Raw genomic sequence first — 27,826 nt, 5'->3', positions numbered from 1 at the left:
AGAACCGAGTTGAACTGAAAAAGCCACTCTGATGAGTTACAGGGGTGCCCACGGCATAAATAAGCAGTAACTCTAAATCTCAAACGAACTGGCCTTCAGGCTTGACCCCCTTAGCTCATAACAAGGTTACAGATATATAGAAACATTGGAATATTGTTTACTCTGCTATAGTTCCCTAAATGACCTTCAAGCTGGGGCCCCTTAGCTTATAAGAAGGAAGGCCTGAACTGTACATATGTGGTTTCTGGCAAATGTAAGATGCCACAGACTACTATTGTCACTATTTAATGGGCTGGTGGGGGGGGGGGTGCTGTTTGTGCCTCTGTGTATTTGTAATACCAGGGTCTATTTTGAATCCTAGTCCAGGCCTGTAACAAGGTTACAGATGTATAGAAACATTGGGGTAGCAGTCACACTGCCATAGTTCCAAAGGTACCCAGGTACCACAGAACCCCAAATCTAACTAACTGGCCTTCTTAACTCATAGGGTAACTAAAAGGGTTAAAGGCCATGTAGCCCCACCATTGCACTGCATAATCTCTCCTATATGGAAGCTACTTTTGAGTTACTGAATGAATTCTGTTTTTGGAACACAGGCTTTATTTGCTATTTAATAGACTTACATTACTCTGTAAGTGTCACCCCTAATCCCCAGGTAAATAAAAGAAACACAGCTAAATAAATGGAGTGCAAGTAAATCAGACACGTGTCTCTTATTTCTCTGAATAAAACAAAGGCAACATACAGAGATTTAAATACAAGTAAATAAATAAAAATGGCTATCCAATAATGTTCTGGGTTCTAAACTGGGTTCCTCTATATAGAAACACAATTAAACCCCATAGAATGGTTGGACTGTTAAGGCGGATTTTCAGTAACTACGGTGGGCCTGGCCATGTAGAGACATATTTGTGTTTTTTGACAAGCAGTGAACTTGTTACTGCTGTAATAATAAACTGCAGATCCAGCTGCACTGGAGAACTATTGTACAACTGTAACGGAAGGACACATTCCTAATGAAAACAACAATGTTGAGAATAAAGAAAAACAAAAAACAATTGGATAAATGTTCAGTGAATAACATTTTCAGCACCCATGTGATCCTGGTAAGTCTGAAGCAAGTCATTGGCACAAGAAATCACCAATTCCAGCATGAGAGATAAATACCGTATGTAAAGGAACAGATCTGGAGGGCAACAAAGCATCAAACAGCTGATGTTTCTACCCCTAACGTGGAGCCTTTTGCCGACAGACTTCCAGAGATATTGTCCGAGTCCAGAAGCTCCACAATACTGTACGGAGAACAATCCTCAAGCCCTAGTTTGCTGCAGATCCAGCCACAGAATCCTTTCTCCATGTCCCTCACCGCGTGCCACCACTCTTCAAAAGACCAGGAGATCTGAGTCACCGCTGTGTAGAGGGCTAAGGACAGGGACACAACCACAATAATGATGGGGTAGAACATGATTAGGAAGGGGCAAACAGTGATCTTATGCCAGAAAGTCCTCTCCTCGTTGTACACCAAGAAGATGTTGTACCAGGTGATAGTTCCATAATAGAAGGACAGTACAAAGGAGAGTACAAATACAACTGGTAGACAAAGTAGACTCCAAAGCACAATGTGTGGACCCCTATCCCAGCCTGTGGAATAGCTCTTCTTGCCTTCTTCTGGCTCTGCCTGCAAAGGCTCTTTACATTTGGCAAGCTCTTGAAGTTCTCTCTCAGTTAGTGAGACATGGATGTCCACCATCTGGCCCTTCTTCTTACCTCGAGTAATTGTTCCAGTTAAGGTAACATAGCGGCTGTCTGGTGGCATATTCCATCCTCCTATAGGGACAGAAACATGCTGTTAACCAGTATAGTCAAGCCCCCTCCATCCAAATTTCACTGTAGCACTTGTGGGCCAATTAGGGTTGCCACTTTTTCTGGAAAAAAATACCGGCCTTTCTATATATTTATAATTTTTCCCTATTAATAACATTGGGATCAACCATCATTTTTACCGGCCAGGCCGGTAAAATACCGGCCAGGTGGCAACCCTAGGGCCAATACACATTGGCTATAGAAGTATGCACTCTCTAAGTATACTGGCACATTCAACCTGAAGGCCATTTAGGGTAAGATTGCTATTTGCTCTTTTAAATACAGCTGAAACTTAGCTTGAAGGTCAATTAGGGTGAGATTTGGGCTGAGTGCTTATTTGCACCCAGGATACCCCTGGAACTATAAGAGGCAATGGTACACCACTGTTTTTCTATATTGGAACCTTTTTATGAACTAAGGAGAGCGCGGACCAAAGGCTGAACCAACAATTGAAGAGTCTCTGTGACTCTGTGTATTGCCAGTATAAACTGCTTACCATCAGACATTGGGGTTCCCAGAAATCTGGAACCTTCCTCTGCTTTCCGGTCTCCATCTTTATCATCAGCCTGCTCATCTTCAAGCACCTTCTCGCTGTCAGAACGATAGACAATGATGGACTCTGGGCGAGGCTCTTTCTTCTTTTTCTTTTTCCTCTCTACAGTGGTCTCTCCAATTACCCCCTCAAATGACACTGCAGCAGCAGCAGCTCTGCGCAGAGTTCCTCTCAGAGGGCTTTGGGGTGCACTTTTATTTTCCTTTAGGGGATGTTCCTCAACCCCGACATCACTTTGAATCTCCTCAGCCAACATTGTTTAGGAAATGTGCCAGACACACACTGTCTTCATAAAGCATAAAGCTGCCAATGTATGCTGTGTCTTACCTATGAGGATAAGAAAGAATTGTTACTAACTGCAATGCCTTCAAAAGGATACAGAGTCCTATCTACCTTACTAACTGATTACATATTCAATAGTAAATAAGCAACAGGCATTGTGAACCTGTAAAGCAGCAACTGTAGGAATGGCATGTGATAGTAGATGAAGCATGTTGGTAAAATAGGTATAGTGGGGTATGTTGGGAACACCATAGCAAGATGGCCTGACAATGCTTCTCATTCTGTAAAATAAAACTACTGTCACATGCCAGTGAGTAAAATATGTGCCAGTAAGCTTAAAGGAACAGTAACACCAAAAAATGTAAGTGTTTTAAAGTAATGAAAATATCATGTATTGTTGCCCTGCACTGGTAAAACTGATCTGTTTGCTTCAGAAACACTACTATAGTTCATATAAACAAGCTGCTGTGGAGCAATGGCGGAAATCGAAAAACGGCTATATGGCACAGGTTGACAAATGGAGAACAGATAACACCATTAGACAGACAGAGCTTATTTGCTATCTGCTGTTTAACTTGAGCTTTTTCTCCTTTGAATGGCTGCCCCCATTGCTCCACAGCAGCTAATTTACATAAACAATAGTAGAGTTTCTTAAGCAAACAGCAGTTTTACCAGTGCAGGGCAACACTGCATTATACTTTCATTACTTTAAACCACTTATTTTTTGACGTTACTATTCCCTTAAGATGGCCATACACGGGCAGATTTAAGCTACAGATTTGGACCCTCGCAAACTTCCTCCCATCAGGCAGGGATCACATTGTCATGGTGATGTGATCATCTCCTGATCAGCCAGCATAGGCCTCCATTATGATTAAAAAGTTAGCCCTGGGGGGCAAATAATAGGATCACCACCCGAATGGTGATCTTTAAGAGTTTGGCCAGCTTTAGTAGTGAAGAGGTTTTTTGACCATCACTGTTTTCCATCAGGCAGCAGTTGTGATTAAAATTTCCCATGAATTAGGGAAGGGGAGTCCAGATAGGGGCTCAGTGGCAGGGACTATAGGCCTGATTCAGACACTGCAAAGGGAGCAAAGTTAGCTTAGAGGGGGCAGGGTTTGGGGGGTTCAGGGGTGTGTTTGGACCTAACGAGGCTTGACTGCGCTAGATCAAGGAGTGTGGGCATTAAATTTAATTCAGTGGGCATTACTTTCATTGAGGCGCTATTCTATTAAGTTGGCAGCATTAACCCAGTGGGGCCCAGGAATAGGGTTGCCACCTTTTCAGGGAAAAAATACCGGCCTTCCTTTATATTTATCTTTTTTCCCTATTAATAACATTGGGATCAACCATAATTTTTACCGGCCAGGTGGCAACTCTACCCAGGAAGCCGGTGGGACAATAACTGCAGCCCCCAGAGGAGGGCGATTTCTGATGGTAGCTCTGACCCCACAAGTCATTATCCTAATGCATATGTTTGGTGTCTGCACTTTAAGGACAGCTACAGCTATGCGATGAGCAACACGTAGATTATCTGCTTCTCTCTTGCTCCTTTTTGAGGATCTGCGGGACTGTAGCAGACACTCACTGCAAACTATCTTATAGTAAAAGTTAATTTTAAGGCTAATTTCCCATGTAAATGCTTCAGTTCTTCCCCAGATAACATCTTTGTTAGGCACAAGGAGCATTAACGAAAGAAAACAAGATCTTGCCTGCAGTCAGAGGAATAGACACACATTGACTGAATGTTTTTACAGTTTCTGGCAGCCACTGGGGTTTAATTGTAAGGCTTTTATTCGCTTCTATGTCTGGGAGCCATCAGAATCTTTCTTTGCTTCCAGACACATGAGCTCTACTGGGTAAAAGATTGTGGACTGATGTCGGGGGCCATGGAACCGTCAGTCATGTAAGAAATTTAAGGAGCCCATCATATTCACCTCAGGGGTAAAAGTAAAAAAAATAAACATATTTTCACTCCTACACTGGGCCTTCTGAAAGCTTTATAAATGGGATGGGGCCACAATAAAGACATAGCTAGCCCTTTCTGGGCCCCATATGAAAATCTTTAGCCCCTCTACATCTAAGAACATCTGTTCATACATTGAAATTGCAAATTAGTATGAAGCCTCCCCAGGCTGCCATCAGCTGCCCCTATTGTAACACATGAGGCACAATACAAAAGGGGACATTATGCAGCACTACCACCTTGCCTCCCTCCCATCTGAGAGTTCCTAGTCTACAAAATAGACTGCACTGTTATATTAATATTTATGGAGAATTTTTAGACTGAGGCAAATAATATGGCAGCACACACCCATATGTACAACTATGCAAAAAAGGAATGTTATGAGCATACAATAAGCTATACTCCATACTGCACTGTCTAAGGAAAAAGGCAGGCAGACTCCCCCGACCACACTTCTATTTCATTCCCACCCCCAGCAGCCATGGGCTGAATTTGATAACCATTGTGGGTGTGGATGGAGCCCAGGAACACAAAGCCTTGCTTATAATGCACCTGCCTTGTGAATATGACAGCACAGTAACATTTCCCATATGGGAAAGAATGGCAGAGCATGAAAACAGATGGTATTAAAAAATCTCTTTGATGCAGATTTCTTCCCTAAAAGAGTGGAAATTGGAAAAACGTGATAGGAGTTGATCCAGCATTCAGTCACTTAAAGCCATGGGACAAGTGTCAATTAAACGACTCCCTAACACTACTCTTTATGACACAATATATCCCTCTACAAAAGGTGGAACACCTTTAGCTAGAGTTCCTCTTCCTGGATGGGAAAACCATAATATTACAGTTGGCAGTTGACACCACCTTGAATTCTCAATTAGCGAAAAGTCTTTAGTGCCAATTGCCCATGTGCAAAGAAACAAGTCACCATTAGCCAAGCATTCTTGTGTTCAATAAATCGTGACATCAGTCCGCTCAAATTGTGGACCCAACACACATGAATTGTGTTGGGGCAAAGAAAGCTTTGTACCTACGTTAATTCAGTTTTTACTGCTGCATGTGGGCTACACTTGGTATGCTAAAAGGACATTTAGGTTCACGCAACCTACAAAAAGTAAAATAAATGCCATTTACTGTGGACTTGCAACACTTACGGCAAGCAGTTTTAGGTTTGCCAACCATTTCCATACCCAGCTTTAGCCTAAAGAGCCCACTTCTAATGGAATTCTGCTTTAGCATGCATCAGTATAGTTTTGTGTTAATGCATTCAATAATAGAAGCTGAAAATGTGTTTAGGGTATGAATTTTTTATCATGGGTGTATTTGTCGCTAGAGAACGAGTTTCTTTGCTACATGCACAACTACAACTCCCAGTATCCTTTGACTCAATAGGGGATGCTGGAAGTCTTAGTTCATCAGCAGCTGCAGGGATATTTAGAAAGAACTGCTGGTTGCACAGGATTTGCCCTCTCACTTTCAAGTTTGGATTTTGCATTTTAGTGGATCTCTCCCCCTCCCTGACTGACCGATTTCCTATGATGCAGTTAGCACATCCCTTCCAGAAAGCCAGCTCAATCCATCTGCAGAGTCAGGAAGCATTTGCAAGTTTTAAATGCGAGAAAAGTATTTCCAGGAATAGGCTGGTGTGGGGGGGAGGGTGGAAGCTGACCTGTGTCTTAGGATATGGCAAATTCTCAGACTTTTACTGCAGTGAAACCTCAGCTGGTGGGTGGAACAAGGGGAAGGGGGATAAACATATATATCCCACAGCTGTCCTAATGCATTTCCTCTCTAATCAGCACAGCCTAACAGCCCCCCCCCCCATTTAGTAATTGCCTCGCCCCAGTTATCCCAGCCTACATTAGCCTTTAATTACCCTAATATATTCTATATTCTGCATTCTGCCCAGCAAGGCATTTATTAATACCCAGATACTGCAGGGCACTTGGTGATTAATTCACCATATATGTAATAATACAGCCTGGAGGAATAACCCCATCATATGAAACATTGTATCACTGGCACCACTCATCAAACCCAGAGAATTGAGTGCATATAGAGATAAACATTACATATATATGTGATAACTGTGTATATAAAGCCATAGATGTCTTACCATGTAGGAAAAGCCATCAGAGCTCTGCTCCTCTTCCTCGGTTCAGGATAGCAGGTAAGCTGCCATCCTCACAGCAGAGCCCTAATCACTGCTCCCTGCACAAAAGACAGAGCAGCAGCCACTGTCCAGGACAAGCCACACCCACCAGGAACATCTCTGGGAGGAGATAGGGCCCTTTCACATTACGTCATTGACAGGCACAGCTGAGAGCGGCCATTTTTGCTGTTCTACCCAAAAGGTTAACTCTTTGTCGGCCAGTCTGAAGGCTATGCATGTTAATATTTCCCACCTCTGCTGTCAGATTCAGAATGTGTATGGCTTGTTACAAGTATTGCTAAGTAATCATGCCAAATATTTTTTTTTTTTAAATTTAACTTTTTATTGATTTTCAGTTCCAAAGAAGAATAATATGAACAGCAGAGATGCATTAGAAATTGTCAACGTGTATGCATGACTTTATCCGATCCTCCACCACGGGGGTATCTTATCATATTGCTCATAAATTGCTTAACACCAATGGCATGGTATGTTGCATTATAACATAAAAGCATTGAATCCTCATGGGACCAAAAATTTTTTTGGGTAAATAGGAAAGGTAGGGTAAGACAGGGGAATGAGAAGGAAAGGAAGAGGAAGGAATAGGGAAAGTAAACAGGTCTTGGCTATATCTGGGGACACACTAGCTCCCGCTCATTGCGTGGTACCTCTCTTTTGCAGAGTCTCCAGGTGTTGGGCCCACGGATCTTGCCACTCCAGCTCCTCCTCATAGCTTCTATCCTGAAGTTTGTCATATGGATTCCATTGCTCTAATCCAATGCATGCCCAATAATTTAAAGAGCGTTTTTTTCATATCCATATTAAGGTTCTCATTATTGAGGAAGAATGTAAGAAAAACTCAGGTGCTGCTGCACTTTAGCTCTCAGATTCAGCTGATAAACATGTAAAACATGTCCACCCTGTGACTCATCAGCTGTTCCTCAGTGGGCTCTTCCTGGGCTCAGAAAAACCTTAATCAGCATGTCACATAAATGACTGGATCAAGGATTGAACAATCATGGGATTTGTGGGAGCTTATAAGGGTATAGGAGATGGTGTGTGGTTGCTTTTCTGGTTGCTCCTTGCCTGATGTTATATATAGTGAATAAAGTACCCCCTCTTGTAAAATATAAGGAAATTATAAATTACCGAAGAGTTCAATAACCATATAAAAGCACAAGGCTGAAGGCTGAGTGTTTTATACAGGTCATGGAATTCTGAAGTGACTTCTGATATCCTCATATTTTGCATTGGGTTGTGTGAAAGAAATGACATCACTAAGTTTTGATTATAATCAATATATTATAATCATCACTAAGCACGGTTTATATATGGAATAAAGTACCCCTCTTGTAAAATATAAGGATATTATAAGTTACCGAGGAGTTTCGTGACCATATAAAAACATGACGCCGAAGGCCTCAAATTTTGCAACAGGGGGTACTTTATTTATTATTAAAGTGGACCTGTCACCCAGACACAAAAATCTGTATAATAAAAGTCCTTTTCAAATTAAACATGAAATCCAATTTCTATTTTTTATTTAAGCATTCATAGCTGTTGTAAGCTCATTTAAAAATCTCAGCTGTCAATTAAATATTGTCTGCCCCTCCTCTATGCCCGTGGCATAGAGGCGGGGCAGACAATTACTTTCACTTTCAATTCAGCACTTCTTTGATGTCACTGCTCTCCCCACATTCCCCCAGTTCTTTTTACCATATAACTGTGTAGCCAGGGCATGGGGATGGACATCGGGTCCCCCATTCTGGTGCACAAACAAGATTCTGAGATGATACAAGGCTTGTCTTGTCCTGCCTGCTTGCTATAATTTTGAAATCCCAGACTGAAGGAAACAAGATTCAAATGATTTATATAGTGTAATTAAAGTTCATTTTCCTTGACTAATCTGATAAAATAGGATTTTGAATAATTTTTTTGGGTGACGGGTCCTCTTTAAGGTTCTTTAAACGTGTTAAATTTTCTGAGGTGCAATATCGGTTTTATCTTGCCTGAAGTATTCTGGACTAGGAATAGTGGGAAGTTAAAACACCTTCCTTGCACCAGTTCTGGCACAACATTCTTTGTTTTGACTTTAGAATGTGCTCTGAACGAACTTCTATATTTTTGTCCAGTCTCCTGGTATTGGAGTACTTTTAAAAATATTGTTACATACAATTATATTCTGTATCCTTGAGATTATCGCCTGACCTAATCTCATTCCTGCCTGGACTGGGTCTTGGGAGATCAGAACTCCTTCAATCTACTTCCATACAAGAGGCTAAAAAAATTCCCTTCTTTGTCTATACATTTTTACTCCTGGTAGCCTGGAATACCATTGCATTTCTTCTTCTCATTGCATTTCTTTTGGGACTATTTTGCGGGTACAGCTGTACCGGGCCCGGCGGTTTTTGAATCGTGAAAAGGGGGGGGCCCGGCGGTGCACTTCTTGGATTCGCTGCCCCCTTAAGTTTCGAAGAAACAAAAGCCCCCGAAAGCCGCCACCGATTGTACCCGAAAGCCACAAAAAAGATCCAAACCTGACGAAAACCCAAAGCCGCTGGAAGAACCCGAAAGCTGGCAAATGGATCCGAAGCTGGTGAAAGGACCCAAAGCTGATGAATTGAGTCAAAGAAGAGGAGAAGGAGCCTAAAGAAGAGGAGAATGAAGAAAACCTTTAAAAGTAAGTTCCACTGAACACCAATGGTCTTTTTTTTTTTGTTTAAACCCCTGACCACCAATATTTTTAATGTAACTTTTATGGGGGACCCTGGACACCAATGTTTTGTTTGTTTTTTTAACTTATGGGGGGCCCTGGCCACCAATGACTTATTTTAACTTGTGGGTTGTCTGGCTACCAATGGCGTTTACCTTGTGGGGGGCCCAGGACACCAACTGTTTTTTTAAACTGATGGCAACCAATAATTTTTTTTTAACTTGTAGGGACGCCCTGACCACCTATGGCTTTATATAACTTTTTGTTGAGGGGGGGGGGTTGTTTTTATTGTTTTAGCTCGGATGAATGTATGGCTTTTTTACTGTGGTGTGGGTGGGATCTGGGGTGGGGCTTTGGGTGGTGCTGGGTGGGGACCAGGAGACCCAGAATATTTTTTTCTACGGGCCCTGTGATTTTTGATCGCGTCCCTGGTGTGACTAATATGGATTTCAAAGAAACTTTCAAAAAAGTTAAAAAATAAAGAGTACAATGCACTAACACATTCTTGTTTTCCACACCATGTAATCCGTTTCCAGATATTACATTGATGCTGGGAGTTGTGGTTCAGTGACAGCTGCAGAACTGCATGCTGAAAAAAAATGGTCATTAAAGTATCATAACAAAGAAATCTCTCACAAGGCAGTGAAGGGCAGAAGGGAAACATTTACCCCAGCTTTTCCCCCTCTATATACAAGCTTCTTCTACTTCTCTCACAGCGCGGCTGAACCTAACAACACTGGTTATAACAGTGCGCCCCTAGCGGACAATTTATGGTAAGACTAGAGCCGTATCAAAGTCCTCTATCCGTCCTGTCACCTTCCTGAGCTCTGATTGTTTTTTTGTGCGCTCTCCGGGTAACATTGACGTTATCAAGATGGCGGCCATCAGTGTATTCAGCCCGGGGTTGTTTCGGAACAAGGTGGCGATTGTCACAGGGGGCGACACCCAGGGCCGGATTTACATAGTGGGCGCCCCTAGGCCCACTGTGGTTAGTCGCCCCTGTCCCCTCCAGGCGGACAAGAGCAATGGGGATTGGCTCATGGGAAATTTAAAAAATGGTTGTATCTCCAGCGCATCCCCAGTGTTTTTTTACCAATGTGGGTGTGGTTGGGAAGCATGCCGCCCCCCTAAAATCCTGCCGCCCTAGGCCCGGGCCTAGGTGGCCTTCCCACAAATCCAGGCCTGGCGGCACCGGCATTGGCAAGGCGATAGCGGCAGAGCTGCTCGGACTAGGTCAGGACCTTCCCGTCCTACTGCTCTCAGCTGCTTACAGAGATAAGGAGCGTTGCAGCTTTACAGCCGGAGGGTCTCAATACTGTTTTGCTTGATCATTGCTGTCATTGTTCCGGTTAGTTCCTGTGGGGTTCGACATTAGCGCTGGCAGAACTAAAGTAGTTGTTGGGGGTTAAAGTCCTGGTCTGCATTGTTTAACATTTTTTTCGTGGTTTCTGAATGATTTAGCTTTCTGCCTAGCAGAATTCTAGCAGCTGTCTGGTTGTTAGGGTCCCATTTACCTTAGCAACCAGACAGGGCTTTAAATAAGAGACTGGAAGAGGAATAAGAGAGGGGCCTGAATAATTTGTGAATGGCTGACAAAAATACAGGAACTGTTCTGCTTTGAGGACTTTCTATGTGCACAGACGACAAGTTCACTCAGTTCTCCAGCAGATGGATCCTTTTTAAGGAATCAGACACATATTGATCAGAAATGGTTGCTCAACTCGCCTCAATGGCAGAGCACCCCTGAAGGTGGCCATACACTATAAGAACCCCTTGTTTGGCAAGGTTGCCAAATGAGTGACTCTTTCCCCGATATGCCCACCAATGGCAGGGTGATAGCAGGCTAATCCAATCGGATTACAACTATGGCTGGGTTGTGACCGGATGAGGACTGCATCAACTAGCATATGCGGTCCTTGATCGCAAGGGAAAATCAAACCTGCCTGATCAATATCTGCCAGATTTTTGGGCAGAAATCGATTGGGGAGGCCCGTTGGAACGTTTATACACGGGCAGATAAATTGCCGAATCAGTCTAAAGGACCAATATCGGCATCTTAAATCTGCCTGTGTATGGCCACCTTAAAGGAGAACTAAAATTTCCCTATCTACAGCCATCAAATGACCCCCCCTCTCTGCCCCCTCCCTGCAGAGTCTATTTCAATGAACAATGCCTCTCATAGTAAAGCTGACCTCTATAAGCAGAATGCACAGTGGAGCTAGCAGGTGCCATCTTCTGAATCTTTGTCTTTTCCAATGCTACACGGAGATTGCTGGCGCATGCATGGTTGAAGGTAATCCCGGGGGTCAGTGGCGTAGCTAGATGTTACTGGGCCCCGCAGCAAATTAATTTTAGGGCCCCAAACATATCCAGAGGTTGTCCTGTTTTACCAAAATGTATTGAAATTGTATATGAATTTGAGCCTCATGGGGCCCCCTATACCTCCTGGGCCCCCTGCAGCCGCAGGGTCTGCTTCCTCTATAGTTACGCCCCTGCCGGGGGTATCTTCAACTGCGCATGCGCAAGCAAGCTCTGTGTCTGTTGAGCAATGTACAACTATATCTATGTATAACTAAGCTTGATGTGTTCTATAGCAGTATAAATCTTATTGATAATTGAAATCAATAAAAATATGAAAAAAAATGGTGCCCGAATAGTCCCAGTATGCATAAAGTCCTTGTACTTCCTTATCTGCCATGGAACCTTCACCCCCAGGGCACAAATTCCCTTAGCAACCAACTGAATTAGTTACATTGTTACATTTGTCTTCCACTCATGATACAATGTGTTTTTGTAAGAAATATAAAATGTCCCATACTGTTTCCTTCATTCTTTGGCAGCATCACTTTAAGGTCACAGACAAAACCAGTCTGCTGTAAGCCAGGGAGAATACTTCAGCCTAGGCAAGCAGCACAGCAGCCCCACTAATTTAAAGGGAGTGTTTGCTTAAAGGGGTGGTTCACCTTTGAGTTTACTTTTTTTAGTATGATATAGAATGGCCAGTTTCAAGAAACGTTTCAATTGGTGTTCATTATTTATTTTTTTGTAGTTTTTTGAATGATTTGTCTTTTTCTTCTAACTTGTTCCAGCTTTCAAATAGGGGTCACTGGCTCCATCTAAAAAATCTAAAAAACAAATAGTATGTAAAGCTACACATTTATTGTTATTGATACTATTTATTACTCAACTTTCTATTCAGATCCTCTTCATATTCCAGTCTCTTATTCAAATCAGTGCATGGTTGCTGGGGTAATTTGGACCTTAGCAACCAAATTGCTGAAACTGCAAACTGGAGAGCTGCTGAATAAAAAGCTAAATAACTCAAAAACCACAGATAATAAAAAACGCAAAACCAATTGCAAATTGTCTCAGAATATCACTCTCTACATCATACTAAAAGTTAATTTAAAGGTGAACAACCCCTTTAATGTATTGTTACCCTATTGGATACAAATTGGTGAGATGTTCCATGCATGTGGCTGTGGTAAATAAGACCAAAATTGTGTATCCGTTGCTCCCATTCAGGTTGTAGTGTAGTCATCGCCTCTCGTAAGCTTGAGCGGCTGAAGGAGGCGGCCAAAGACCTGACCAGTAGAATTGCTCCTTCAAGTCCCACCCTGCTAACACCGCTGCAGTGCAACATACGCAAAGAGGAAGAGGTAAAAATGTCAGCCGATCACAGTGCTTCTTTGGGTCACTGAGGAACAGGCATTCTTCCCTTCTTTGAACATTTAAAGTTGGGCTACTGTATGAATCTCCCACCAGGCCACTAAACACTGAGGGAAGTAATAATACATTTATTATAGGGATGCACCGAATCCACTTTTTCTGATTCAGCCGAACCCCCGAATCCTTTGTGAAAGATTCGGCCGAATACCGAACCGAATCCAAACCCTAATTTGCATATGCAAATTAGGGGTGGGAAAACATTTTTTACTTCCTTGTTTTGTGAAAAAAAAACACGTGATTTCTCTCACTGAACCTAATTTACTTATGCAAATTAGGATTTGGATTCGGTTCGGCCGGGCAGAAGGATTCGGCCGAATCCGAATTCTGCTTAAAAAGGCAGAATCCTGGCTGAATCCCGAACGAATCCTGGATTCGGTGCATCCCTAATTTATTATCTCATGTTGCTTGTGCTCATCGCTTCCATCTGGCTTGTATGTTCTGTAGGTGGAAACATTGGTAAAATCTACCTTGGACCTTTATGGAAGGATTGATTTTCTGGTTAACAATGGGGGAGGTCAGTTCCCGAGTCCCAGTGAAGCAATAAGTGCCAAAGGGTGGAATGCTGTGATAGAGACCAACCTTACCGGGACGTTCTACTGCTGTAAAGCAGGTACGTACCAGTTATAAAAGCCAAATGTTTTCTTAACCATGTACCACTCACCAAACACGGAACCGATCTCTGCATCTGCAATCTGCTGTTGGTGCTGGCAGGTTAGTCTCTTTGATGTCCTAGGAATGCAATAGGCTGTTCCATTTATTACAGTTGATATGTATCTGATATTGAGCTTTGGGCATAATTACTACATTGTTTTTTGAGCTGTCCTTGTTCAGTGCTACCTGTAGGATCTCAGTTCACTCGTTGGACAATCTAGCAGTAGTCATAGTAGGAGCTTTTAGACTGCACACATGGATATATTTACTTTCCTGTTAATGGGGGATATTGGTGATTTGGCTGTGCTCTGTGAAAGTAGAGGTAACCGCCAAACCCTGGCAGGCACAGAGCAGTGCAGATCCAAGAGTCCAATATGCAATTTCCATGTAATTTATTGCACATACGAGTTCATTTTACTGTTGTATAGATATTTCCCAGAGGTTTGCTTTGACTTATAAAGCTATTGATTTTACTGCGGTTGAGATGATGAATGTGCATTTTTAGCCTATTACACATGATGCAATGTTGTCTGAGGAACTGATTTATTCACTTTAATTGGAGAGCTAGAGGCAAAAGCTTGGAGTATTGAGTATTGAGAGGCTCTTAAATGACTGCTGCTGGCCTTATGGGCTTGTGTCCAGCACCAGAGGATGATGGTACATGGTATCCACTTAAGGTTGCTGGCAAGAGTCTAGAATCCACAGAGTTTTCACTGAGTGTGCAAATCTACACTCATTGCTGTTTATGCTTAAATAGAGTACATACACAGAGAGAGGATTTTGCATGTTATTACTTTCTCTTACTGCCCCAACCTCTGCCTTCCCTCACCACTCATACTCATTCCATCAGTTCTCCTCCAGGCATGACTTCAATCCCACAATTCCTTGTATGCTCTGTGATCTACAGAGAAGCATTGGGGGAAGTTGAATTGTTGCTGCCAGAGAGCTGGTTTCTGCTACAAAAGGCAATAGCCAAGTATAAACACTGTTTTCAGTATGCATGGTTACATCAGTGATATCTGATATTTTAAAACAAATTTTACTTGGGTTTTATCCCCCTTTAATTGTAGCTTGGGTCAATAATACATTTTGTTCTTGCTTTAGTGTACAATGCCTGGATGAAGGATCATGGAGGTGCCATTGTGAACATCATAGCGGATATGTGGAAAGGCTTCCCTGGCATGGCGTAAGAATTTCATCTGTAATTTATCATACAATTTCCTGTGCCCTGTGTATCCCAGAGACACAATGCCTATACTTTATCCTAAGTATAAAATGGTTTCTTTTATTCTCCCTACTGCTTTCAGGGGCCCTAAAAGTGGCCATACACAGGTCGATAAAAACCACCGACAGACAAAATCAGCAGCTTATTGGCCAGTGTATGGGGCCCTCCGATGTTCTTCCCCAACAATATCTGGCTGAAAATCAGTTGATGTGGTCCTCTCTCCCACAGCCTACATTCCCAGCCTTGTAAACTGATTGTTGGGATCAGATCAGCCCAGTGCAAAATCTGCCTGTTTGGCAACCTCTCCAAATGAGCGGATCTGCACATGAATGGCCACCTTAAAATATGGGACAGATCTGAGAGAGGTTAGTTAGGGGTGTGTGTATTTTTCCATTGGGGCCCCATTCTACTTGTTGGCTCTGCTTTTGTCCCAGTTGACCAATGGACTATAATTTGATGCCCCTGTTGGCAAAGGCCCTACAAGCTTAGTAGTATGGAGCTCTGTGGTTCCTGATGGAGGCATTGATATCAGTGGGAAACATGTCCTGGAAAGCCATCTGTTAGTAGGATAGAGTCTGATTAATGCAAAACACAGTCGCAATTCAAATGTCCTGCATGAAATTGTTCTATATTCATATATTTACATCACTCTCATTGGTCACCATGTGTGGCCATGGTGTGTGTCTTTGTAACAGGCATACTGGGGCAGCAAGAGCAGCGTTGGATAACCTGACCAAAAGCTTGGCTATCGAATGGGCACACAGTGGTGTCCGGATTAATTCTGTCGCTCCTATAGGTAACAGATAATTTGTTCCTTTCCTTTCACCAAATCTTATACCCAGAACAGTTATCCTCACTGTAGTTATATTTATAGGTGTGGGTGAATGATGCCATATTTTATTGGCTGGGATAAAGCATTAGCAACAAATGAATGAATTCCTGTACTGGATTTTCTAGAAACATGCCATAGTTTACAGAGATCTTAGTGGGCACCCTTAAATTCTTAGTCCGTTTTATGGCAGTTATTGTAATTATGCATGAGAATAATGAATATATCCGATTATGCATTATATTATTATTCAGATTAAACATGTTCCCTTTTCTGTTCAGGGTACAATCTTTTCTCAGACTGCTGTAGATAATTATAAAGATGTGGGTCCAGAGCTATTTAGAAGCTATATCCCAAAGATACCAGCTAAGAGGCTTGGGCTGCCGGAAGAGGTAAACATGAATTCTCCTTTTTATTAGCATCCACTGTGACTAGAATCTTTAGCTATAAATGAGACTTGGCATTCATTATTTTATTCACATCTTGGGCTCTTAAAAACCTCACCCTAACAAATTCTTCCAATCTCATGTAACATTCTCATTCATACAGGTTTCGCCCACAGTCTGCTTTCTGCTCTCGCCTGCAGCTTCCTTCATCTCTGGAGAGACTATAAAGATTGATGCTGGGCAAAGCTTGTACCAGTCCCCCTGGGAAGTGCCTGGTAATGATGAAAGCTGGGGCATTATTATCACACATTTATAAAGTGCCAATATATTCCACAATGGGGATATACGTTGAACATGCAGATTTTCATGCAGCCAATAATTATAAATGTACAGAGGGCTTACAGTCTAAACAGAGGCATAAAATGAGAAGTAAAGACTAAACAATATTATAGCTAAAATCTGTACTTTATATATTTAACTTACTGTACAAACCCAGTGATTCAGAAGCCCTATGACAGCAATGATACAGGCCTGTAAAGTTATCCTCAGGTCCCTGTCTTGAATCTTGCTACATGATATTTTGTCTGTCAGTGGCACTGCATATGCTCAGTGGGCTCTAGGCAGCTTCTGAGAAGCTAAGCTCAGGTGCTGTTAGAAATCTAGCAGAAAGTTAGGTTCATCAGAGAAGCTGAGGCTACATGGATGATTTGATATCTATTCTGCTGTGTAATGTGAAACCGAATTAATTATTAAGCCTTGTATTGTGGCTATTATATTCTATGTATACATTATATTGTGAGTCGGTCCCTAAACCCAGGTAAGTGATAGCAACTCAAAACATTTTCTGGGAATCGGCAGAAAAGAATATAGGTAGGTACTGAGGCATCCATGGAGGCACGGATGTTCTTTTATCCCTGCCCAACGGACAGTGTCGGACTGGGACACCAGGGGCCCACCCAAAAAACCTTGGACCAGGGGCCCACCAAAGAACCATAGACCTGGGATACACTCTCATTATTATAATTCTCCTCACTCAACCTCTATTCTCCTAGTATCTATTCTTTACATACTATAATATATTATTCCATCTATTTAGTCTCTTTGTTCTCAAAGAAATAGGAAATGGCCATGAAATGGGCCAAATCTTTAGCAGCACAAGGGCCCCCTGACACCTGGGCCCACTGGGAGTTTTCCTGGTATCCCTGTGGGCCAGTCCGACACTGCCAACGGATGTCTATAAAGGACTAGCACAGTAAGCAAAGGGAGATCCAAAAGAAGGCACAGTAAATAGTGCAGGCTTTCAGAATATGCACATTGGATTTTGATTCTGAAAAGCAGTTTTATGGGGGAAAAGAAATAGAAGTACCTTGACTTGCAGTCAGGAGGGTAGTGGAAGTTTGGCCCTCAACCAAATTTAATTTTGTCTGGTCAAAACCACAGATCATAGGGGTTTCGAGCCGGCCTGAACATCACTAGCAGGGATGGAGTAATGCAAACTCTGGCCAGCAGTGCCCTCTGTTGACAGACTCACTGCACTACTAATACTGACTAAAGCTGAAATTTCAAGGAAAGTGTGAAAGCAAATTGAGTAAGATATAGATACATATTTTTGTATAAGCACAGAAGTAAAATAAGACTCTGTAGTCTGTAATAATCCTCCCTATGTTCTTGTTTAGATCATAGAAAGTGGCCGGATGCCCCTGAAGGAGAAAATGCCAACGCTCTGAAGAAAATTCTTTCAAACATCCCCATGCCAAAGCTCTAATGTCTCAGCTGGTTGGCTGGATCCTGCAATAAAGGCAGCGTTCATTCAAATCAGACTCAATTTGGGGCCTAATTGCTTCTCCAATGGCGCAGTTGCGTTATATAGTGAATAAAGTACCCCCTTTTGTAAAATATAGGGATATTATAAGTTACCGAGGCGTTTCATGACCATATAAAAACACAAGGCCGAAGGCTGAGTGTTTTTATACAGGTCATGGAACTCCGAGGTAACTTCTAATATCCTCATATTTTACAACTGGGGGTACTTTATTTATTATAATACACAAATTTCAATGAGTCATGTGACAGAAATTACATCAGAACTCACCGTTTATAACTGATGACATCAGAACTCACCGTTTATAAGGATATAATTTACAGGATATTCATGGCTTTTGTGTATTATATCAATATATTAACTGCAACAAATGGCTTCAATGTGAATGTAAAGCACCACTAATATAATCAGATATTTCAGATCGTAATCAAGTGTTTTGGAGCAGGGTCAAGTCACCGGTGCGCCCAAGGCAAATCACTCTTGTGTGGGGGATGGGCAAGGAAGGGAGGAGTGATGCAAATCTTCTATAGCAGGGCTATGGAATAGGGGCATCCAGGCAGAAGAGGTACTTGCCTGGTGCCCCCTCACCTTTGTGCCCTAAACATGTGCCTTTTCTGCGTACCCCTAGTTGCAGCTTCTTTTGGAGCTGAAATGTAGACATAAACTGCTAATGCAGTGAATATATCCCATATATAAACATACAGGAAATGGGAAGGAACTGCGTTTATTATAAACAGAATTGGAGACTAATTCTCTGATGCTTGGAATAAGGGAAACCACCAAATGTAATATTCCGCTTGTACTTGCCTAAACAACAGACATTTTGACAAAGTTTTGTAGAATTCTCAGGCACTGTCCAAAACAAGTTGTTGGGCACCTTATGTAAGTTCTGATTGGGTCCAGACATTTTTTATGCAGCGTATTCCGTTTCCAGCAATGCCATAATGATAAGATTTGATACATGCCTGTTTTGTTCCCCTTCAAAACACAAATACTGTAAGCTTTTATTATTTACAAAAAGAAAGAAGCACATTGTCCTGTTTCCTAATGTCAAGGATTAGGTAGGGGGCGCTGTAGAGTCTGAAGGGAAAGGGCGAGTCCTTGAGGCAGGGGCTGTATGTGCCAAGGGGAAACTTGAAGGGAAGCAGGAACAGGTAGATGAGGGCGAAGAGTCAGACTGGAACAGGACGGATAGGACGACGATCAGGACTGGACAAGACAGGAAGAAGAGGGCGACGACTCAACAGGAAAGGACTGGACGTGGCTGGAGTGGAACGGCTTGGATGGGACAGGACGGTGCGGGCGTAGATCAAACTGGGGGATAGAGTGCAGAGGGAGACAGGAGCGGATAGCAAGACAGGACTGGAGCAAGATAGCAAGAGAGGACTGGAGCAAGAGAGGGCTGGAGCAAGATAGCAAGAGAGGGAGACTGGAGCAAGATAGCAAGAGAGGGAGACTGGAGCAAGATAGCAAGAGAGGACTGGAGCAAGAGAGGGAGACTGGAGCAGGATAGCAAGAGAGGGAGACTGGAGCAGGATAGCAAGAGAGGGAGACTGGAGCAGGATAGCAAGAGAGGGAGACTGGAGCAGGATAGCAAGAGAGGGAGACTGGAGCAGGATAGCAAGAGAGGGAGACTGGAGCAGGATAGCAAGAGAGGGAGACTGGAGCAGGATAGCAAGAGAGGGAGACTGGAGCAGGATAGCAAGAAGGGACTGGAAGCAGGATAGCAAGAGAGGAGTACAAGGTAGGGTTGGAACAAGGTCGAGGCTAGAAAGGTACAAGATAGGAAAGGTAAGCAGGACAAGACAAGGCAGACTAACAAGGGAGAAGGGGCAAGAGCTAGAAACCTAGTTAGGGGCGATGCCGCAGTACTAGAAAACCATGCCATGCTCTGGCCAGGAGTGGTCTGAGAGCTGCCCTTAAATAGGGAAGAGGCAGCCCTGATTGGTAGATTAAGATAGGCAGCAGCTGAGCTGGGGCTGGAGAGGCCAATCAGGCGGCAGCTGGGCTGGGACTGCAGAGGCCAGGTTACACACAGTGAGCAACCCTACAGGCTGCTCACCTGGCCAAATGGTTAGGGTATCGAGCCAGAAACCCAAAGGTCCCCGGCTCGACTCCCAGCAATACCTGACAGTATCCCCCCCCTCACAAGGCGACTCCCAGGCGCCACAGTGACCAACATTTTCGTGTACCTGGGGAACTGGCAATGCTATGGGCAGAACTAACCACATGGGTGCCCAACTAGAAGGTAATGCTATTGTATTAGCCACCCTGGAACTTGGCAGAGCCACCCTGGCGGGTGCCCTGATGCTCGGCAGAGCCACCCTGGCGGGTGCCCTGGGACTCGGAAGAGCCACCCTGGCGGGTGCTCTGATACTTGGTAGAGCCACCCTGGCAGGTGCTCTGGGACCTGGAGGAGCCACCCTCACGGGTGCTCTGATACTTGGTAGAGCCACCCTGGTGGGTGCTCTGGGACTCTGAAGAGCCACCCTGGCGGGTGCTCTGATACTCGGTAGAGCCACCCTGGCGGGTGCTCTGTTACTCGGTTGAGCCACCCTGGCGGGTGCTCTGGGACTCAGAAGAGCCACCCTGGCGGGTGCTCTGGGACTCAGAAGAGCCACCCTGGCGGGTGCTCTGGGACTCAGAAGAGCCACCCTGGCGGGTGCTCTGGGACTCAGAAGAGCCACCCTGGCGGGTGCTCTGGGACTCAGAAGAGCCACCCTGGCGGGTGCTCTGGGACTCAGAAGAGCCACCCTGGCGGGTGCTCTGGGACTCAGAAGAGCCACCCTGGCGGGTGCTCTGGGACTCAGAAGAGCCACCCTGGCGGGTGCTCTGGGACTCAGAAGAGCCACCCTGGCGGGTGCTCTGGGACTCAGAAGAGCCACCCTGGCGGGTGCTCTGGGACTCAGAAGAGCCACCCTGGCGGGTGCTCTGGGACTCAGAAGAGCCACCCTGGCGGGTGCTCTGGGACTCAGAAGAGCCACCCTGGCGGGTGCTCTGGGACTCAGAAGAGCCACCCTGGCGGGTGCTCTGGGACTCAGAAGAGCCACCCTGGCGGGTGCTCTGGGACTCAGAAGAGCCACCCTGGCGGGTGCCCAGGTGTTTGGCAGAGCCACCCATGCGGGTGCCCTGGGACTTGGCAACAGTATAGGCAACTCCACCCTCGCGGGTGCCCTCCACATGAGTGCCTGGGTTTTGAATGTTATTTTAAGGGTTGGTACAGTCACTGTGTTAAGACACTGCAGAAGCCCCACCTCTGAGGGCACAGGACAAGGCAGAAGCCCCCATCTCGGGGCACAGGATCAGGCAGAAGCCCCACTTCTGGGGGCACAGGATCAGGCAGAAGCCCCACTTCTGGGAGCACAGGATCAGGCAGAAGCCCCACTTCTGGGAGCACAGGATCAGGCAGAAGCCCCACTTCTGGGAGCACAGGATCAGGCAGAAGCCCCACTTCTGGGAGCACAGGATCAGGCAGAAGCCCCACTTCTGGGAGCACAGGATCAGGCAGAAGCCCCACTTCTGGGAGCACAGGATCAGGCAGAAGCCCCACTTCTGGGAGCACAGGATCAGGCAGAAGCCCCCACTTCTGGGAGCACAGGATCAGGCAGAAGCCCCACTTCTGGGAGCACAGGATCAGGCAGAAGCCCCACTTCTGGGAGCACAGGATCAGGCAGAAGCCCCACTTCTGGGAGCACAGGATCAGGCAGAAGCCCCACTTCTGGGAGCACAGGATCAGGCAGAAGCCCCACTTCTGGGAGCACAGGATCAGGCAGAAGCCCCACTTCTGGGAGCACAGGATCAGGCAGAAGCCCCACTTCTGGGAGCACAGGATCAGGCAGAAGCCCCACTTCTGGGAGCACAGGATCAGGCAGAAGCCCCACTTCTGGGGGCACAAGATCAGGCAGAAGCCCCACTTCTGGGGGCACAAGATCAGGCAGAAGCCCCACTTCTGGGGGCACAGGATCAGGAATGGGTACAGGAGGCAGCTGCTGTTGAGCCGGCACAAGTGCAGGAGGCAGCCAGTGGGGAGCCAGTCGCCGGGGAAGCCTAGCTGAAGCCATGGGCAGCGGAGGCTGCTGGGGAACCGGCTCTGGAGCTGAAGGCAATGGCGGTTGCAGGGAAGGCCCCACTGGAACTGTAGGCAGCCGATGCTGCTGGGTAGACCCCTTTGGAGCTGTGGCCAGCCGATGCTGCTGGGTAGGCCCCTTTGGAGCTGTGGCCAGCCGATGCTGCTGGGTAGGCCCCTCTGGAGCTGTGGCCAGCCGATGCTGCTGGGTAGGCCCCTCTGGAGCTGTGGCCAGCCGATGCTGCTGGGTAGGCCCCTCTGGAGCTGTGGCCAGCCGATGCTGCTGGGTAGGTCCCTCTGGAGCTGTGGCCAGCCGATGCTGCTGGGTAGGCCCCTCTGGAGCTGTGGCCAGCCGATGCTGCTGGGTAGGCCCCTCTGGAGCTGTGGGCAGCCGATGCTGCTGGGTAGGCCCCTCTGGAGCTGTGGGCAGCCGATGCTGCTGGGTAGGCCCCTCTGGAGCTGTGGGCAGCCGAGGCTGCAGTTGCTGAGGGGTGGCAGGCCCGGGAACCGAAGCAGACTGCAGAGGGATAGCCGGCCCCGGAACTGGAGCAGACTGCGGAGGGATAGCCGGCCCTAGAACTGGAGCAGACTGCGGAGGGATAGCCGGCCCTAGAACTGGAGCAGACTGCGGAGGGATAGCCGGCCCTAGAACTGGAGCAGACTGCGGAGGGATAGCCGGCCCTAGAACTGGAGCAGACTGCGGAGGGATAGCCGGCCCTAGAACTGGAGCAGACTGCGGAGGGATAGCCGGCCCTGGAACTGGAGCAGACTGCGGAGGATAGCCGGCCCTGGAACTGGAGCAGACTGCGGAGGGATAGCCGGCCCTGGAACTGAGGCAAATTTATCTAGGAATGCCAACAGAAACTGAGCAGTATCGTAGATTATAGGGGATTTACTGCACAGTAAGTTCTCGGCCCAGTAACGAGCTTCACCTTCTAGCAGGAAGAAAATGATTTCCGAAACTTGCTCGACTGGAGGAGCACTTAGAAAGTGTTTTTTCTCTGAAAGGAGCAGGACTTCCTCTAGAAAGATAGGAATTTTACTTGGGGAGCCATCACAGTATCTGCGGGTCAAAATAGAATATTCAGTTTTTTTGGGAATCCGGTCAGAAGGCACAGGAACAGCCCTTGCAGACTCTTTTGGCCAGAGCATTCTGTCAAGGATTAGGTAGGGGGCACTGTAGAGTCTGAAGGGAAAGGGCGAGTCCTTGAGGCAGGGGCTGTATGTGCCAAGGGGAAACTTGAAGGGAAGCAGAACAGGTAGATGAGGGCGAAGGGGGACGAAGGGGGACGAAGGGGGAACGCCCTCCGAAACGTTGTTGATGCAATAAACACACCAGGGGTTGCACCCCGGTTTAAACTGCTCTGTGTGCCAGACCTTTCTCCTTTTTTTTTTTTTTTTTTAGATGAGGGCGAAGAGTCAGACTGGAACAGGACGGATAGGACGACGATCAGGACTGGACAAGACAGGAAGAAGAGGGCGACGACTCAACAGGAAAGGACTGGACGTGGCTGGAGTGGAACGGCTTGGATGGGACAGGACGGTGCGGGCGTAGATCAAACTGGGGGATAGAGTGCAGAGGGAGACTGGAGCAAGGGAGCAAGACAGGACTGGAGCAAGGGAGCAAGAGAGGGAGACTGGAGCAGGATAGCAAGAGAGGGAGACTGGAGCAGGATAGCAAGAGAGGGAGACTGGAGCAGGATAGCAAGAGAGGGAGACTGGAGCAGGATAGCAAGAGAGGGAGACTGGAGCAGGATAGCAAGAGAGGGAGACTGGAGCAGGATAGCAAGAGAGGGAGACTGGAGCAGGATAGCAAGAGAGGGAGACTGGAGCAGGATAGCAAGAGAGGGAGACTGGAGCAGGATAGCAAGAGAGGGAGACTGGAGCAGGATAGCAAGAGAGGGAGACTGGAGCAGGATAGCAAGAGAGGGAGACTGGAGCAGGATAGCAAGAGAGGGAGACTGGAGCAGGATAGCAAGAGAGGGAGACTGGAGCAGGATAGCAAGAGAGGGAGACTGGAGCAGGATAGCAAGAGAGGGAGACTGGAGCAGGATAGCAAGAGAGGGAGACTGGAGCAGGATAGCAAGAGAGGGAGACTGGAGCAGGATAGCAAGAGAGGGAGACTGGAGCAGGATAGCAAGAGAGACTGGAAGCAGGATAGCAAGAGAGACTGGAAGCAGGATAGCAAGAAGGGACTGGAAGCAGGATAGCTAGAGAGCTGGAAGCTGGATAGCAAGAGAGGAGTACAAGGTAGGGTTGGAACAAGGTCGAGGCTAGAAAGGTACAAGATAGGAAAGGTAAGCAGGACAAGACAAGGCAGACTAACAAGGGAGAAGGGGCAAGAGCTAGAAACCTAGTTAGGGGCGATGCCGCAGTACTAGAAAACCATGCCATGCTCTGGCCAGGAGTGGTCTGAGAGCTGCCCTTAAATAGGGAAGAGGCAGCCCTGATTGGTAGATTAAGATAGGCAGCAGCTGAGCTGGGGCTGGAGAGGCCAATCAGGCGGCAGCTGGGCTGGGACTGCAGAGGCCAGGTTACACACAGTGAGCAACCCTACAGGCTGCTCACCTGGCCAAATGGTTAGGGTATCGAGCCAGAAACCCAAAGGTCCCTGGCTCGACTCCCAGCAATACCTGACACCTAATAAGACTGTGATCGAAGGAACAGCTGAACTTATTGTAAGCTCTTGTGATCTCTAACAGAAATGAAAAAGCAAATAACTCTGTGATCTCTTTTCTGGGAATTGTGATAATCTGCAGGGTTACACTGCCATCTTTTGGCCTGTTATTTGCAGTCTGTACTTTCTGCTTGATTCTTGATGACTGCCAGCAATATGGAAGTCTGCTTTGTGTTTAAAAGGTAATTCCACCCAAAAAGTGGTATAAGTAAGAGTCAAAGCAGAATAACCAGGGAGAAGTGGTAGCCTTGCAATACAGCAAAACCTCTAATGGGGAAGTCTGTATTTTGGGCTAATGAAAGAAAATACGGTCTAAGTAGCTTTCCTATATTTATACGTGTTCACAAATTAGAAAATTCAAATTGTTAGACGCCCCCACAGGGATAACATTACTTTCTACCTCAGTACAATTCTCCTGTTCTCTAACAAATGCACCAGACAGGGTTCCATCAGGGCGCTGCTCTGCCATCATCTTTCTCTCAGGCATCTATTGATAGATGCATATGTGGTACAGTATAACCGGAAAAAATTTCTATACAGTGCGCGCACAGAATCCCTAGTGGAAGACTGCAAGTACCCTGACCTGGTGCATTTTGTTGAGAAGTACTAGCCTGGGGTAGAAAATATGCAATAATAGTGCCTAACAAATTGCCACCCCACAGTGAATTTGAGTTTTCTTTTCCTTTTAAGTTATGTGTATTTGAATGCAGTATTTCTTTATCCCTTTCTGCATTGTTGGTTTTGTCTATTGAATTCAGTTCTCCTCCAAGTCTGTAAATTAGTTGGCTTTTGCTACATTATTTTAGGAGTCAGACTCAGCAGTTTAATAAATATAAACAGAAAAACACTGTTTCTGTAGCAATTAGTTAGACAACTATAAAACCAGTGAAGTGTATAATGAGTATATATTGCGAAATTGACTAGAATTCCACTTTCTTTTTATGAGGCACAATCGTTTTTCTGGTGGTGTTACTTTTTTAAAGAAGACTGAAAAAATCTGACTTGTGTAGTCCATCTAACTTGTGGTATTCCTTTTTTTAAAGGTTGTTTTTGGCCTATTTTCCTTACTTTTCACTATGATCATGTTGTGTGATGTGCCCACTGAAATATTCATACTATGAATCCAGACCCCCCTCCCCAAAGTTGTGGCCTAGGCATTTGCCTCTTCTGCCTACCCCATAATCCTTCCAGGAGCTACAGAACCCTCTACAGGGCAATTCAACCTGCAGATGACATAGCATTTAATAGGCCAGTCCTTTATAGACATTTGTGGGGCAGGGATAAAAGAACATAGCTCACAATACAAAACTGATTCAGGGTCGGACTACCCTGCCGGCCCAGAACCGATCCCTGGATCATCGGCAAAAAAAAAAAAAGACGCAAGTAAAAAAATAAAAAACATGCATGTGCGTAAAAACGTGCACGACTGTCGAAAAAAGCTGCATGCAATTAAAAGAAAAACTCATGGGGGAGGGCAGGGGTCTGGAGGGGGGCCCTGGGACAGCAGCACCGGTGGGCCCCCAGTCAGACCCTGGACTGATAAGTAATTAATTCAGATTCACATTACATGGCAGCATAGAAATCTGTGAGTTCTGTATTAGAATTGACCCATAATCAGCCCTGTCACATCAGCTACTATGACGATGCAACCTCACTGTTTTCAGAATTTCTTACAGTCTCTAAGTTATCTTCTCTGCAGAAAAAAGAGAGCAGATCTTTGAATATCACACTGCACAACATAGTAAAAGTGAATTTTCGAGATGCCCTTTAACACTCTGAGTTATGCAACTGTTATTATAGGTGATTTATATACTTGACAAGACTTTTGTACAAGGACTTAGATAATAATTCAGCATTATTATGTTTTCAGGAATTAGTTTGAAAGAGAGATTTCTGAGGACTTTGATCCCCATGTTGGTTTGTACCAAACTTCCACAGGCTCTATGACAGAGAGATTGTCATGTTATTCTATTGATTGTGTCAGACCTCAGGAAAAGCCTTGTGCTTTTATATGATCACACAACCCCTCCCGTCACTTCTAATATCCTTAAATCGACCTGCGCCTTTATATGGTCACAGAACCCCTCAGTGACTTCTAACAGCCTTATAAATTACAGTAGGCATTGCATTATCCCTTACAAGTGATACTCAGAGTTCCCTGTATAACCCAGACTGCAGCCTTATGCCTTTATATGGTCACAGAACCCATCAGTGACTTTGATATCATTATAATACACAAAAGCCATTATCTTGTAAATTATATCCTTATAAACGGTGAGTTCTGATGTCATTTCTGTCACACGACTCACTGAAATTTGTGTATTATAATAAATAAAATACCCCCAGTTGAAAAATATGAGGATATTAGAAGTCACCTCGGAGTGTGCTTTTATATGGTCACAGGACTCCTCTGTAACTTAATATAATAATATCCTTATATTTTACAATAGGGGGTACTTTAATCACTATAAATTTACAGTAGGGATTACATTATCCCGTATAATACATGAGTGATACTCAGAGTTCTCTGTATATCTCAGTCTGCAGCCTTGTGCCTTTATATTGTCACATAACCCCTCAGTGACTCCGTATTATCCTTATCCTAGAATTATAGCTCCCTGTAATAACTCTAATTGAACTCGAACTTCTAATATACTTCTAATTTACATGATGTCCTTGCATAAAACTGTTATAAAATAATAAAGTTTATAATCTCAGTTTCCTCATCGCTATCTGCTCTTCAACTACATTTCCTTGTTGACTGTTTGCGCATAGCCAATTAGATCGCTCAAGCGCTTATTCCTTCCCCTGTAGAAATGACAGACAGGGCTGTGGCCAATAAGTTGCAAAGTTCGTCTCTAGGCGATGACAGTACGTGCTCCTCCCTTCCCTTGACGTTTTCTGTGCCCCTC

At 45.2% G+C, this 27,826-nt stretch overlaps 1 protein-coding gene and 1 pseudogene across 3 annotated transcripts; one reads left to right on the top strand and one right to left on the bottom strand.

Annotated features, from left to right (window-relative positions):
* Positions 1 to 688: 688 nt before the first annotated feature.
* On the bottom strand, positions 689 to 6,879 carry tmem169.L (transmembrane protein 169 L homeolog). Of its 3 annotated transcripts, none has more exons than NM_001091221.1 (3): positions 6,781 to 6,879; positions 2,360 to 2,743; positions 689 to 1,827 (listed from the first exon to the last, which is right to left on the bottom strand). In NM_001091221.1, the coding sequence occupies exons 2-3, from the start codon at positions 2,670 to 2,672 to the stop codon at positions 1,205 to 1,207; spliced, it is 936 nt and encodes a 311-aa protein (NP_001084690.1). In that variant the 5' UTR covers positions 2,673 to 2,743; positions 6,781 to 6,879; the 3' UTR covers positions 689 to 1,204. The 3 variants fall into 3 exon arrangements, with proteins under 3 accessions (NP_001084690.1, XP_018089724.1, XP_018089723.1); XM_018234235.2 differs by lacking the exon at positions 6,781 to 6,879 and adding an exon at positions 6,334 to 6,363 and having other exon boundaries at positions 695 to 1,827; XM_018234234.2 differs by lacking the exon at positions 6,781 to 6,879 and adding an exon at positions 6,191 to 6,317 and having other exon boundaries at positions 695 to 1,827.
* A 1,827-nt stretch (positions 6,880 to 8,706) lies between these two features.
* LOC108701828 lies at positions 8,707 to 18,225 on the top strand (annotated as a pseudogene).
* Positions 18,226 to 27,826: the final 9,601 nt, after the last annotated feature.

The sequence above is a fragment of the Xenopus laevis genome, chromosome 9_10L (assembly GCF_017654675.1).
Source record: "Xenopus laevis strain J_2021 chromosome 9_10L, Xenopus_laevis_v10.1, whole genome shotgun sequence".
NCBI classification, from domain to species: domain Eukaryota; kingdom Metazoa; phylum Chordata; class Amphibia; order Anura; family Pipidae; genus Xenopus; species Xenopus laevis.
This window is presented reverse-complemented; position numbering and strand designations above follow the sequence as displayed.

What these genes read in the sequence shown, in the direction of transcription:
- tmem169.L (NM_001091221.1), bottom strand. Translation starts at nt 2,672, where the DNA reads ATGTTGGCTGAGGAGATTCAAAGTGATGTCGGGGTTGAGGAACATCCC. An exon ending in GGGAACCCCAATGTCTGATG is followed by an intron (nt 1,828 to 2,359) that starts GTAAGCAGTTTA and finishes CTGTCCCTATAG; the next exon opens with GAGGATGGAATATGCCACCA.